The sequence below is a fragment of the Carettochelys insculpta genome, chromosome 13, assembly GCF_033958435.1.
Source record: "Carettochelys insculpta isolate YL-2023 chromosome 13, ASM3395843v1, whole genome shotgun sequence".
NCBI classification, from domain to species: Eukaryota; Metazoa; Chordata; order Testudines; family Carettochelyidae; genus Carettochelys; species Carettochelys insculpta.
In genome coordinates, this window is record NC_134149.1 from 22099787 (window position 1) to 22115467 (window position 15681).

General features: G+C 40.9%; 1 protein-coding gene across 1 annotated transcript in view; it reads right to left on the minus strand.

Annotated features, from left to right (window-relative positions):
* CHIC1 (cysteine rich hydrophobic domain 1) overlaps positions 1-15681 on the minus strand; it is a 35680-nt gene that overhangs the window by 10530 nt on the left and 9469 nt on the right. Inside the window, exon 3 of the mRNA XM_075008037.1 lies at positions 2110-2265. Coding sequence (XP_074864138.1) covers positions 2110-2265 — 156 coding nt within the window. The remainder of the gene's footprint in view (positions 1-2109; positions 2266-15681) is intronic.

A 15681-nucleotide genomic window follows, 5' to 3' on the forward strand; every position in this document is an offset into this window, starting at 1 on the left:
AGGATTTATTGTATGGAAGTAGGAAAGTAACAAATGGATGAAGGAATGAACTATTTCTTCCTTTAATAAAATGTAAAACGTACACAGGTTTACAAAGAGCGCAGTAAGGGTGTAAAAGGCCCACAAATACTGACTTGCAGGAATCTTAAATTTCAACTTTGAAGTTAAATAGAAAAGTAGAAATCCAACTAGCTAAATCTGTTGTGGCCATGTTGTTTGTGCATTATTAAAACGAATTCCATTTTTACCTGTAACAAAAGATTATACCATTATATTTGATAAGCAGATTTTTCCACTCGCATACCAACTTTATATACGATTGAACTAATTTTCAGTTATTAAAAGAAAAAGTTGGCTGTGTCTTTGGCATGTTTATACTTTTTTCCAGTTATTTCTTGTATAAGAAATGGTGGTCAAGTAGTTTCTCTCAGTATGGAAATTTAAGTTTAAATATTGTTAGTATTTTTAAAGGGGGACCTGCCTTATAGCATATTCTGCTGTACGAGGGTCATGTCTTGAGCATTCTGCTAACGTATTTTGTTATAAATTAATAACTTTTACAGATTAGGTTATATATATTTAAATTATCTAGATTATTGTGCATGCTCATGAATTGGTTTATAATCTTCTGTAAAAGAGCACACACCACTTCTTATGTAACATGTTGACTATGTAGGCTTTATAGTTTTCTCTTTTGACATGTGCCAATTCATTTGCTTTATACTGTAACAGTGATTTGTAAGAGGTGTCAACTCAAGGTCCTCCATTAGGATTTAAAGTACGTTTCTGCTGTAGAACTTACACATCACATTGAGGATGCATTCTTATTCATGGCCAAAAATATTTGCTCTGCTTCTGATACATCTGTGTACTGTTTGTTTAATTTGTGGATAAATCCAAGCTTACCACCATCTGTACTGCAGAATGTTACATAATATTTATGGATCTCCGATATGTCAATTACTGGACATTATTACAAAGGAGCTATTACCATGGGGGTAGAGGACTGCTATTAACAACAAAAGTAGAATAAAATGTGTTAGCTAACCTCCAAGTCCAGAATGTTTTAAAGGTACAAAGTGGAATAACTTCAACATTTTAGAAATCCGTGCCTGGGAAAAAAGGAGAGAGGCTGGAAGATTTCAGTCTCTTTAGGCTGTTCTTTGGCTAATTAACTGCTATGCCAGCAAAACTCACTGTTATTAACATCAAAACAAAAAAGCAGTCAAGCAGCACTTTAAAGACTCACAAAATAATTTATTAGGTGAGCTTTCGTGGGACAGACCCACTTCTTCACACCATAGCCATACCAGAACAGATTCAATATTGAAGGCACAGAGAACCAAAACAGTAATCAAAGTTGACAAATCAGAAAAAAAAAACCAAAACAATTATCAAGGTGAGCAAATCAGAGAGCAAAGGGGCGGGGGGGAGTCAAGAATTAGATTAAGCCAAGTATGCCAAAGAGCCCCTATAATGTCCCAGAAATTTCCAGTCTGCTTTACAAAGAGAAGCTGCTGAACTCTTTTTCATATTCAAATTCGACACATTAACACGTGGTTTGAACCGGGATGCAAACTTTCTGGGACATTATAGGGGCTCTTTGGCATACTTGGCTTAATCTAATTCTTGACTTCCTGCCCCTCTGCTTTCTGATTTGCTCACCTTGATAATTTTTTTTCTGAGTTGTCAACTTTGATTACTGTTTTGGTTCTCTATGCCTTAAATATTGAGTCTGTTCTGGTATAGCTATGGTGTGAAGAAGTGGGTCTGTCCCACGAAAGCTCACCTAATAAATTATTTTGTTAGTCTTTAAAGTGCTACTTGACTGCTTTTTTGTTTAGATACTATATAGACTAACATGGCTCCTTCTGTTATTAACTATATATATATATATAAAGTAAACAATGTTTAATTTATTTATTTCACTATTTTCCATTTATGTTGAAGCTTAACAGCTAACCAGTTAAAAAGGGAGACTTATGATGGCAGCTGGGCATACAGAAGTAAGTTTCAGAATAAAGGAAGGTACTGTTATGTAAAAAGTATTGAACATTAGTAGCAGTTGTCAATTTTTGGTCACAATGAGACTTTGGAACATGTACTTACTCTTTTGTTAAGACAAACAACAGGCCATAGGCTGCAACCCAGTGTACAGCAGCAACACAGACAGCCGCAAAGCAGCCATTTTACATTAACGGGGAGGTTCTTCTTTAAACATGCATTCACACGGCTGATACTAGTCTTAAATTCTTCTGGAGCAACCTACAACAGAAATGGCAAACTTTAACCTAAAGCCACTGCAGATGTGCTCTGTTATTCATTGGTTACATGGATTACAACACAAGCCACATAAAGGTACAGTTATTAGGTATGAAAAAGCTTCACACGCCTTGATAAATATTGCTCATAAAACTAGTATGAAAGTTAAGTTCATTTATCCCTTGTGCTTGATTTTTTTTTAAAAAGGTAAAAATGATACTTGCAGTAAGTTAGGAGTTTCTTCTTGTGTGGTCTTGCAACTGCTAATAAATCAGTTTGGCTGGGTCTACACTTGTCCCCAACTTCAAAGAGGGCATGGTAACCAGGGTGATGGGAGACTACTAATGAAGTGCTGCAGTGAATATGCAGCACTTCATTAGGCTAATTCTTCTCTGCGGCAACTCTGAAGTGTCAAACTTTGACGTGCCCATGGTTATATGCATGCCAACACTTCTAAGTCGCTGCTGGGGAGAATTAGCCTAGTGAAGTGCTGCATATTCACTGAAAGATTCCTTCAGGTCATACTTCAAACTTGCACCGGTCCTGTCCACCTGATCAGCGCTTACACTCCAACCCTGTACGCCACACCAGAAGTGAAAGACAAGTTCTATGACGTGATTAGTGCTGCCGTAGCGCAAATACCTGCTCATGAACAACTGTAAATTTTGGGTGACTTCAATGCAAGAGTTGGAGCCAATCGTGACTCATGGCCTTCCTGCTTAGGCCACTTCGTTGTGGGAGAAAATGAATGAAAATGGACAGCGTCTTCTCAAACTTTGCACGTACCACAATCTGTGCATCACAAAACACATTTTTCCAAACCAAGCCACAGCACAGAGTGTCATGGAGACACCCACGTTTGAATCACTGGCATCAACTAGACGTGGTCATCACTAGATGTGATAACCTCAAAAACGTCCTTCTGACACGCAGCTATCATAGTGCCAACTGCGATACAGATCACTCTCTAGTTTGCTCCAAACTCAAGGTGAGACCCAAGAAGCTGTACCACTCTAAACCAACTGGAAGGCCCCACATTGATGCCAGAAAGACAGCAAACTCAGAGAGTGCTGAAAAGTTCAGAGAGAACCTCAAGGAGAATCTGTGCAGCAGCCCTGGGGGTGCCGATGTGACATCCAGATGGCAGCATTTGAGGGATACAATTTACAACACAGCCGTGTCGGTGTTTGGAAGAAGAGCTAGAAACACAAATGACTGGTTCGAAGCTAACTCCAATGAGATGATTCCAGCCATTGAAAGGAAGCACACTGCACTCCTGGAGTACAAACGCTCACTGAGCCAGAGTACCCTGCAAGCACTCAGAGCAGCCAGAAAAACAGTACAGCAGACAGCCAGGTGCTGTGCCAACAACTACTGGCTCGAGCTATGCAGCAGCATCCAGACCAGTGCTGACTCTGGTAATCTCAGGGGAACAAATGAGGGCACCAAGAAGGCATTAGGACCCACCCAGAACAAGATGGCACCTCTGAAATCCAAATCTGGTGAAGTCATCACTGACAAAGCCAAACAGATGGAGCGATGGGTTGAGCACTACTTCGAGCTGTACTCACGCGAGAACACTGTGGTTGATTCAGCCCTCAATGCCGTCAAGCTCCTACCAGTAATGGACAAACTGGATCAGGAACCAACTGTGGACAAACTGAAGAAAGCCATCGACAGCATTGCAGTAGGAAAGGCCCCAGGCCAGGATGGTATACCACCAGAGCTAATCAAGTGTGCCATGGACACCCTCCTGGAACCCCTATATGAGCTACTGTGTCCGTGCTGGAGACAGGGAGAAGTTCCACAGGATATGTGCGACGCTAACATCATAACCTCGTATAAGAACAAAGGAGACAGAAGCAACTGCAACAATTACCATGGAATCTCCCTCCTAGGCATCACTGGTAAACTGTTTGCTCGCGTCATCCTCAGCAGACGCTAGAAGATTGCTGAGAGGGTGTATCCCGAATCACAGTGCGGATTCCACGCAGAGAGATCTACCATTGACATGGTCTTCTCTCTGAGGCAGCTGCATGAGAAATGCAGGTAGCAGAGGAAGCCACTCTATATTGCCTTCATCGACCTGACCAAGGCCTTCGATGTGGTCAGCAGGGATGGACTGTTCAAACTGCTCCACAAGATAGGCTGTCCACCACAGTTACTCAAGATGATCCAGTCTTTCCACGAAGACATGAGAGGAACCATCCAATATGATGGCACATTATCGGATGTTTTCAGCATCAGGAGTGGCGTCAAACAAGGATGTGTCCTTGCTCCGACTTTGTTCGGGATCTTCTTCGCACTCCTCCTGAAGCCCGCCTTTGGATTTTCAACAGAGGGCACTTTTTGCACACAAGATCTGATGGGAAACTGTTTAATCTTGCAAGGCTGAAAGCTAAATCTAAGGTGCGGGAAGTCCTCATCAGAGACATGCTGTTCGCAGATGATGCTGCTGTAGTGTCGCACACAGAAGACCAGCTTCAGAAACTGCTGGATCAGTTCTCCAAAGCATGCAAGGACTTCGAGCTTTACCTCAGCCTAAAGAAGACAAATGTACTTGGTCAGGACGTTGCTGAACCTCCACCAATCGGCACTGACAACTATACGTTAGAGGTCGTCCACAAGTTCGTTTACCTCGGGTCCACCATCACTGACACCCTGTCATTAGAGACTGAGCTAAATAAGAGGATAGGAAAAGCAGCCACAACTCTGTCCAGACTCAGCAAGAGAGTGTGAAACAACATCAAGTTGTACACCCACACCAAAATGCAAGTCTACAGAGCCTGCATCCTCAGCGCCCTCCTTTACGGCAGCAAGTCTCGGACCCTGTACGCCCGCCAGGAAAAGAGGCTGAACGTCTTCCACTTGCGCTGCTTCAGGTGCATCCCCGGAATATCATGGAAGGACAGAGTGACCAACACTGCCGTCCCTGAGCAAGCTGGAATCCCAACCATGCACATCCTCCTCAGGCAGTGGCAGCTCCACTGGCTTGGCCACGTCCACAGGATGAATGATGGAAGGATCCCAAAAGACATCCTGTATGGAGAGCTAGCCTCTGGCAAAAGACCTCCCGGACGCCCCCAACTGCGCTACAAAGATGTTTGCAAGAGGGACCTCAGGGAGGTAGACATCGAGCTGGACAGCTGGGAGGAACTGGCAGACAATCGCAGCAGATGGAGGCAGGAACTACACAAGGGCCTTCAGAAGGGTGAGATGAGGATCAGACAGCTAGCAGAGGAGAAACGAGACCACAGAAAGCACAGTAAGGACCTGCCAGACACCCATTACACATGTAACAGATGCAGCAAGGACTGTCACTCTCGTGTGGGCCTTCAGTCATAGTCGACGCTGCAAATGATGATCCCAAATGGAACTATGAAGGGCGCAATCCATAGTCTATGTAGACTGAAGGATGCCTACTACTACTACTACCACTACGTGATATCAGCAACATGAAAATTAGTACGAGGAAGTTGTGCCATTGAAGACTCTGTTTCTGATGATGATCTAGCTAATGGCACAGCCCTCAGGGTTAAAAGGCTGCAAGCAGGAGCAGAGCTAATGGAAGTGAGAATACCTGGTGAGCCCAACCAGAATCTCCCGGGCCTCATAGCTGAATATTCCTGAGAACTTTTAATAAGAGGAGACACATGTACATTCTTTTCTTCAGTGTGACAACCTTGGACACCAAGTTGTGATCACAAATACCCTGAAATAGTATATTGGCTACACTGTACTCTGATTCAGAGTAAAGCAACTACTTCCAGGTAACAGCTGTCAGAGAAGGAATTTGCTAAACTTTTTGAAGATGCCTTGCAAGATTTGATCGTGTGCTACTTATCTGCTAGAATGTTCTTTACTTCCAAAATTAAAGTTGAAGTTTGTATGCTTATGACTGCATTAGTATCACAAATGCACTACTTGTTAAGAGACAGAAGACTGATGCCCCTTCCTGTTCAAATAAAAACAGCTGACAGCTGAATTGACAGCTGTTATTGGTGTGAATATCCATTGACTTTGCTCTGATCAGAGAAACAAAAGCATGAAGCCCTCAGCCCCAACCAGTTACTGTTTAATGTAAGTTTCTAAGATCTGGTCATTAACAATTCTTCTTAGGCTGTGTCTACACTAGCTCCCAACTTTGAAGGGGGCATGGTAAGTAGGGTGCCGGGGGATTATTAATGAAGTGCTCTGCTACATATGCAGCACTTAATTAAGCTAATTCTCACCCGCAGCAATTTGGAAGTGTTAAATTTCTAAGTGCTGGCTTGTGTATAGCCGTGGCTAACCCACGGGTACTTTGAAGTGCCCAGGCTACTCAAGGGAGTAAAGGGACTTCGAAGTAGTCCAGGCACTTTGAAGTACCCAGAGGTTAGCTGTAGCTACACACAAGGTGGCACTTTGAAGTTTAACAGTTCGAAGTTGCCGCGGGGGAGAATTAACTTAATGTAAGTGCTGCATAGGCACTGCAGCACTTAATTAACAATCTCCCAGCACCCTACTTACCATGCTCCCTTCAAAGTTGGGAGCTAGTGTAGAGACAGCCTTACAGAAAGCAAACTACTGCCTACCAAGAAATCAGAAAAAGTTAAATGTTACAACCTGAGTGGCACTAAGACCAAATTTCAATAGGATGTGGCACTTCTGTTGACAGCTGTACCTTGCTCGCCACGAGAAAGAACACCTCTGTTGACAAAAAGCCAGTCTGGACATTCTGGGGGACCTTCTGTTGACAGAAAGGGCTTCTGGGACACAGGGTAACCCTGTCTGCTGTGCTTCCAGTTGTCCATTTTGCTGATAGAGCATTCAGGCAGTCCACAGCTCTCTGACGACAGAACAGATCGCTCTTCTGATCAGCTTTGATGGTCCGGCCGTGATCTGTTGACTGAAGTTTTGTCAGAAGATACCTTCTGACAAAAACTTCTGCCAAATCCCTCTAGTCTAGACATAGCCAAACTGGCAAGAGACCTCATATTCTGCAATGCCTGAGAGCATCTGTCCAATAGGGAAATTAAAATTAAAATGGATTCTAGACTTTCTGGCAAAACTGTTGTTTCACTGTAAGGCAGAAGAAGCTGATGGACCACAATGGATGACTGTTTCTTCAGTTAAAAACAAACAAACAAACAAAAAAAAACACCTCTTCCACCCTCGAGTGAGGAGGTGAAAAACTATTCTGCACCAGAACCCACTTCAAAAAAATTTCAAAAAAAGCAGCTTCTGTTACTTCCCAGCTTCAGTGATATAAAATATTAATCTGATTGCAGAATTACAAAGCCAGACATGATGTGGAATACAATGGTCATAATCAGGGACTTAGCTGTAGGGTTTAACATGTCATTGTAGACCACCACTGAGTAAATTGTGCAGCTTTCTAAACTATTCCAGCGAAAGACAGCTTTCATAATTAGAACCAATCTTCATCAGTCTGTACTGGACCAAGAGGACCAGTAAACATTACTGGGTATCTGTTGCACCTATGCTTTCTGCTATTTTTAGAAGTTGAAATGTGGATTTGGGGAATGTTTCACATATTCAAGAATATCTGCCTGTTTTCCTTATAGGCAAATCTTCCCTTTTGCATCCAGCTTCAGGCCTCAAAGAGTCTTCCAAAATCCAATAACTAGATCCTTCTAAAACAGATATGAGAATTTTCTGGGGAAAGACCCAGAAGTACCTTCTGGTATCATGCAACAATTCTGAGACACCTCTTGAAGGAGTGCTCTTAAGTGCCTGAGTATCCATGACTTCCTCATTGTCAGGGCAAGGAGTCCTAAACTACAATCTCTTTCTTGAGCTGCAAATGAAATCTAAACAAAGTCCACACAAATTCTTTTAACTTACTATTAGATAAATACTTAATTAACTAAATACTTAACTCTAGTCCCAATGCAAGCAGATTGTAGAATTCTATCCACCTAGGTGAGGGGTGGCCAGTATTTTTATTGGGGGTCTCTACAAGTGGTAAGTGGTCAAGGGCTGAACTTCTCTCTGGGGGTGGGGTCTAGGATGGAGATTAGGTGCAGAAGAGAGCTTGGGATAGGAGATGGGGATGCAGGAGAGGGCGTGGTGTCTGAGTGTATGGGTAAAGGAGGGGGTTGTGACATGGGGTAGGGGATTAAAGTACAGGGGGGGAGGTATGGATGCAGGAGATGATTCTGACCTGAGTCAAGAGTGTAGACGATGGTGCAGGGTCTGGGAGGGAGGTGCGGAGTGTTTGGGTGGTGACCAGGAGCCAGGGATTGGGGTGCAGGATAAAATTCTGGCTTGGGGAAGGGGTGCAGGAGAAGAGCAGGGTCTGGGAAGGAGTTGTGACCTGGGCAATGGGAGGATCTGAGTGGTGACTTGGGGCAGGGAGTTGGGGGGTGGATGGGGAGCCAAAAGCAGGCTCTGGTTGGGAAGCACTCACCTAGGCGGCAGCTCTTACCCAACACACCAGCAGGACCACAAGACAGGCTCCCTGCCTGCTGCAGCCCCAAGCCTGCTCAAAACAGCTGGAGGCTCCCTACATGTGCCTCTCTGCACCTTGCAGGGGACAGAAGGGAAGAGGAGTGGGACACGCTGTACGCTTCCTCCCCTCCCAGCCCAATCACCACACCTCTCACTGTCTGGTTTCAGTAAAGTTTTCCCCATCCCCACCAGGGGACCAGGAGGGCAGATGGTATCTTGCCCGCCCCAACTTAGGCTAATGGAAAGAGATAATGACACATAACTGTGGGGGTGTGGAGGAGCTTACACCCTGGATTTTAGAATACCAAGATAGTGACAGACAAAAATTCTCCAAAAAGGTGGTTCTGAAATGAGCCCAACTGCTGAATGGCAGGACTTGGGATCTTCCAGTGGGATCTGTGGAGGCAAAATCATGACGGACAGAACATGAACATATTATTTGAACAGGAACTTGGTTGAACACACACATATTCCACATGTGCTCTTAAATTTGAAACTGAATAAAGGTAAAAAAATTTCTTCTGAAATATATCTGGTTAGGACTCAGATTAGAATTTATATTTTTATATGCAACTTCAAAAAAAAGTGACACATTGTTAATAGCAACTGATTAATCGGTTTTGATATTTAAAAAAGAATGCTTTTATTTTTCCATAGCGTTAGCAAACCATTTTCCTATTACTAGGTTTTAATAAGATTAAATTTAATTTGACAGCTGTTCTTCTAATGGTAGGCACTGGAACAGCTGAGTAAATTCTAGAATAATTACAATCAAGGATATCACTGGTATTGTTAATTTAATAGAAATTATTCTTATCACTGTAAGCACTTTTCAGAAGTGGATTGCTATATGAAATGTAAGCACTTTTCAGAAATGGATTGCTATATGAAGTTATGGAACTTTGTTAGCATTAAAGCAAAATCCCATTTCCTGAACCCGTACCATCCATCTTGATTGTTGAGAAAGGATTAGAAGGTTTATTTCCAGGCCACTAGCAACTCTCAGAGAAACCTTCAAGATTTGGGCTTTACTCAGCACATGAGTAATCCCTGCATACCCTCACCAAATCTTGCTTCATTCCATCCTACAATTCTGTACACCAAAAATGCATCAGTTTCACTGCCACTTTTGTTCTTTCACATCTGCAGAGTTGGCAGCAAAAAATGTTGAATATAGCTCTTAGGAAGTAGCACAATCCAAACAACATGGAAAAGACCACACATGTGCATGCCAGAAAAACCACAATAGCTGTTTAATGATCACTCATTAAAATCAGTGGTGATTTGGATTTGTACATAAGGCAGGCTTGCTCCCAATTAACAAAAACTTTCAGGTATTGTGACTAAGAACAATGTTTACTTTTGTTGGCTAAGGAAATGAGCTTGCATTCTCTGACAAAAGGGCAAGTTAAAATTCAGTGTAGAGTTCACAATTAAAAAAACCCAATTCTTTTCAGAAGCAAAAATGGAAAAATCCCCACTGATAGTGGCTGACATATCAAAATTTAATACCCTTTTTTGTACAACAACTTTCAGTGAAACAAAGGAAAATCATTTGTCCTTGCAGCTATTTGTAGGTGGTTTTATGTTAATTTTAAAATTAAAACAGATGGCACACAACATAATCCAGTGTGGAAAACCCAAGAATCCCCCTGCCTTGTGATTTTTTAAAAAAAGAACAACAACGTAAGAAAAAAAATCCTGTAAGAGCAGGAGAGTAGAGAAGATTTAACGGGTTTTCCCCATCTTTAACTTTTGTGAGATTTATGAAAATTTGATATAATTCCATAACACAGCTTCCTCTGTTCTCTTAATGCACTTTTTTGTATTAAAAGGAACAAACCTTCATGTACTGTCAGGCTAATGACAATTTTTTCAGTCACAAATGGCATATGCTTACTCTGTATGCCCGTTGGGAATGACCTTATTAATGAATTTTTGGCGTTAATTTTTAAGGAAATTAACGGAAATTAGAATCTTAAATGAGGGCTCTATTCTGAAGTGTAACTCTACACAAATGGCACCTCTTCACTCCAGAGGAGTTAAACTTTTGTGTATTCAGAGTCATTCATATTTGTTTAGTTTAAGTGACAAAAATAAAGTACTACTTTTTGCTCCTGCTAACACCGTGAAACCAAGTTTGCTGAAGGAGTGAGAACTGTATTCTAGTCTCTCTTTTGCATCAGGCATAGTGTTGCTCATCAAGTTTCAACCCTTTACACTGTTCAGCACAAGCTAATTGAAGGGAATGGCACTACATATGTGTTATTACTACATTTTTTACCACAGTTTAAAAAAAAAAAAGGTCAAACAATTATGAACACATCTGTGAATAAGAGCTACTGTTCTCCATTAGAAACCTACATTTTAATACATGATACAAAGGTGAGTCACCTTAGGGTAGGCAGAAACAATGTAATTCTGCTCATGTCAGTTTACAATTAATTTATAGCTCAGAAACTTTTCTTACAAATTGAAGAGCAAATGCTTTGACAGATAAAAACTGAGTTTTGAAATTCATTTGTTTTATAAGCATTTATACCATGTTCATTTGTACATATAGACTAAAGTTACACTAGAGGTTTCTGTCAGAAGAGATTTTCTGACAAGACATCTGTTGGCAGAGTGCGGTCATACACTAAATTAGCTAGAAAGAGCAATCCGCTCTGTCAACAGAGACTGGCCGGACTGCCCAACCCTCCTCTCTCGACAGAACGGCAGACCAGAAGCTCAGCAAACAGGGCCGCCCAGCGAAACAAAAGCCCTGTCTGTCGACAGAAGGCCCACCAGAGCATCCATGCAGCCTTTTTGTCAGCAGAATCTGTTGACAAAAGTGCTCTTCCTCACCTGGGAGAAGCAAAAGGTTGTCAATGAAAGTGCTGACTTCTGCTGACATACTGTCAACAAAACACATTTTGTGTGTGGACACTCCACCAGTCTTGTTGACAAAACTCTCTAGTAAAGCCATAGCCATAGATATTGTAGAAGTTCCTGTACATTTGGTATCAAATTCTTTTGTAAACCAATAAAGATGTAGCATTTTTCACATCAGAAAAATCAATCATGGACTGTATTTTTTATATAATACAGAATATTGTGCCAATTTATTGATGGGCCATACGCATTCGTTGCATTGAATCTGTGGCTTTCCTGCACTTAATTCTGAAGCTTTGAGAGATTAATTTAAAAGTATTATATTGGAAAGATTTTAATTAATTATCAACGTATAATTTACAGCTTGCTTGAAATCTGGATTTGTATAATTGTGGGTTTAAAAAAAAAAAGCACTTGGCAGGTTTCTATCTGTCTCCTGAAAAGAAAGATAAGTACGCTGCTTCTGGCTGTGCAGTCCACGTTGTAAAGAAACATTCATTCCTTTTAGGCCTTTAAAACAACATAAAAGAGGGGGGGATCATAATATTTTACAACAGGATGCAACGAATCTGCAAACAGAGGAAGAGAGCAAGCAAGGCCCAGCAGGCCTGACCTGCCTCCTTCAATCATCATGATCACAAACCCTATCCATCACAGGTCATGGTGGAAAACAATACGAAGGGTACGTTTTATGGCTTACACTTCCCCACATTGCACACTAATCTCTGTATAGGACCCCTTATTGTTTTAAGACCAGGGCAGGAAGCTCCACTTTCTTCCTTAAGATTCATTAGCTCTGTCATTTTCTTGTCACCTGGAGCAGTGTGTGCTGTTGTGCCATATATCACGAATAGTACTTTTCTAGTTTGGTTTAGCCTTTGTGAGAATGAAGAAATCTGTTTCCTAAATGGACTATAAATTATATTGCATACAAGATTACAGACAAGTTTTAGTTTAAATAACATTTTAAACAAATTATTTAAAATGGACCTGACAAATCTATAAAAACAGACATCTAGAATTTGGCCACCAAATCTATAGGAAGCTAGCTTTAAAATAATGAAGTTAACCAATCTGTATTTTAGACATTAGAACTCACCTCTTGTTCAACTCTAGCTAACTAGACTAGTAGGCCCAAATTTTGACCCACCTGAAACTTTCTCCCCTTTTATCTATTTGCAGAGTCCATGTAACCTCCACTACACATGTGCTCATTCTCCTAAAAAAAAGAGAGCAATGCTTCAGTGTGCTTTTCAGTTTACTGTTTTATGCTTACTTGTTTGTCTGCATCCTAACACTCAAGAACTCTACAATGAATAACCAGATCCTATAAAATGGGGGAATATTTCAGTTAAGAAACAGATTAGTGTTGTAATAATAATACCACCAAGCACGTGTCCATAGATCTCAAAAGCACTTCAAAGTTTACATATTACTATCCTCACATTACAAAAGGGGAAACTGAGGCTACACAGCAAGTTTCCCAGAGTCACAATGTGAGCCTGTACCATAATTCCAAAGAATTCATATGTTTTGGAGACACAAGTTACCCAGCTAGCCAAAAATCAGACATTTATTGCTACTTTAAGGATTTACTGTTGGATTCTCCTCCAGTAATATTTACTACTAGAAGAGTTATTCAACATTACTTGGGTCCTTCAGGGCAGACGTCTGGGAATGTGGGGGTTGTCGGATTGAGGATAGGGGCACAGTGATGGGGTGGGGCTAAGAGTAGCAGCTAAGGACAGAAGGGTACAGAGTAAGGGTTGAGGAGGCAGACCGGGGCCGGGGGTTGTGAGACATTTAGGTGAGGAGGTGGGGGTGCAGGAGTCAGGGCAGGTAGTCAGCAGGAGGTGGGGGACTCAGAGCATGGGGTGGGGAGAGTTGTATCTGCTCCCTGGGGGGTGGCTGCAGTGATGGGGGCTGTGTTGCCTGGCTGGCAGCTGCTCCCCATGGCAGAGATGGCTGCAGCTATGCTGCTGGCCAGTGCTTGCTCTGCGAGGCTGGAGTGCTTGCTGCCCCCCATGGTCAGTGTGTGATCTAATTGTCTCCTGTGCTTGCTGCTCCCGGTGGTCATTTGTGAGTATAACTGACCCTGCTATCACACACTTCCCTTTCTGTTTGATAAGAAACAATCCCATTCCATGCACATTCCATTGTGCTGGCACAACCAAACCATAACCTTGCTTTAAGTTATGAGAGGAAGCTGCATACCAAATTTTGTGGTCCTAGCTCTTACTGTTTGGGAGGAGTTCTGGAACAAATGGATTTATGGATGGACAGACAAATTCTCAAATATATAGTAGCTAAATAAAAACAAAACACATATTACATCTAATGACTTAACTAATACATCCATGTTGCTGGACAGGATAATATGAACTCCCAGACCAATTAAATTATTATGCCCGCATTCAGAATAAAATAATATCTTGTTTTACTGCATTGTGCATTATTCTTATTGCACATTTACAGTAAACAACTTAAGAATGGTTGACTAAAGAAGGGACTATGTGACATATAATATAGGGCTTCCAGAGCTCAGTCATCCAGACGTATCTTTGTAAATTTTGACTGTCTACAGAAAATACATTTATATTGAAGTTAAACATACGTATTTTGTTTTTAATAGATCAACAAGCAGCCAAATGCCATGGCAATCAAGTTTGTTTCTTGCAATTCACATGAGCACAAGATACTTACTATCAACTTTGTATTTGCAGTATCAGATAGCAAGAGAAATGTACTTTTTGTTCAACAGGAGACTATTTGTATATTTCAACACTTCTGTACTTGACAACTGCTCCTCAAACTGTTATGGGAATAGGGTTTAAAAAACCATGAACTCTGATTTCTGGAAAAAAACCTACAAGCATCAGAGTTACGAACTGATCAGTCAACCATAAACCCCTGTTGGACACAGACGTATACAATCAGGAAGCACCAGAGACAAAAGAGAAAAAGAAAAAGGAAATATCATACAATACTCTATTAAATGTGTAAAAATAATAATAAAAAAATCCCTAAATACTACTTAAAATAAAGGGGAACTTTAAAAAGCTTTGACAAGGTCAGGAAACTTTCTGTGCTTATTTCATTTAAATTAAGATGGTTAATAGTATTTATTCTGCATAATAATATTTGAAAGTTGTCTTAAGTCAATGATCAATTGTAAACTTTAGCAAGAACTATCATAATGTTTTGTTCAGACTTAGGAACAACCTCATTCCCTGAGATGTTTGCAAATCTGAGGTTCTATGGTATCTTACATCATATGTGATGTATTACTTACACCCTCAAGAAGTAAAAATTAAGGGGCGGGAATATAAGAAACCAGTTGAACGTATAGTTCTTTCTTTGTAACCTAGGAGAAAGTCAGTTGACCTGAAATGAAAACTTTTGTTACTGAAATTGCAGAATGTTCATTAACCAGACAAGATTGAAAACAGTAAGGGGAAAATGAGAGGCACAATGAAGTTTCCATTAAAGTTGTGTTTAAACAAGTATTTGTTAATCTTTATATTGAATTATGCTTTTCAGTATTATTCATGAGCTTTTCTCTACTTGTAACTACATTTAAAGAAACATATGCTTATTGAAAACATCTCTTAAATTGTAGAGTAACACACCTGCATGTAAAAGACATACAATGAGAAAAGTCAAAGTCACAGTAAAGTAGCAGAAATCTGAATATGGGCAATGGATGAATAAGGAAAGGTTTAAAGCGAGAACCAAAAATTCAGTCAAAATATTTCATTTTAGAGGGATATCAATTTTAAAAGGTTATTTCTGCTAACCTCGAGCAGTCAAGATACATGATACTACGAAGAGTAGGAAAATTTCCTCCAAAAATATGGTGAGCTGACTGTGCTTTTTTCTTTTTTCTGCAAAAGGTCATCTGTTCCAGTAACTGAAGATATATTAAGCAAAGAGATCAAACTATTTTTCCTTTACAGGCTTACATGGAAAGCCATATGATTTATAAGGCAAGCCATCTAACTGTGCAAACAAAAACACCCTTCCTCCATGGTTTCTCCAAGGCAATGCCCCGTCCTACCCATCTCTGAGGCTTTGTCCCCACACACTCCATCA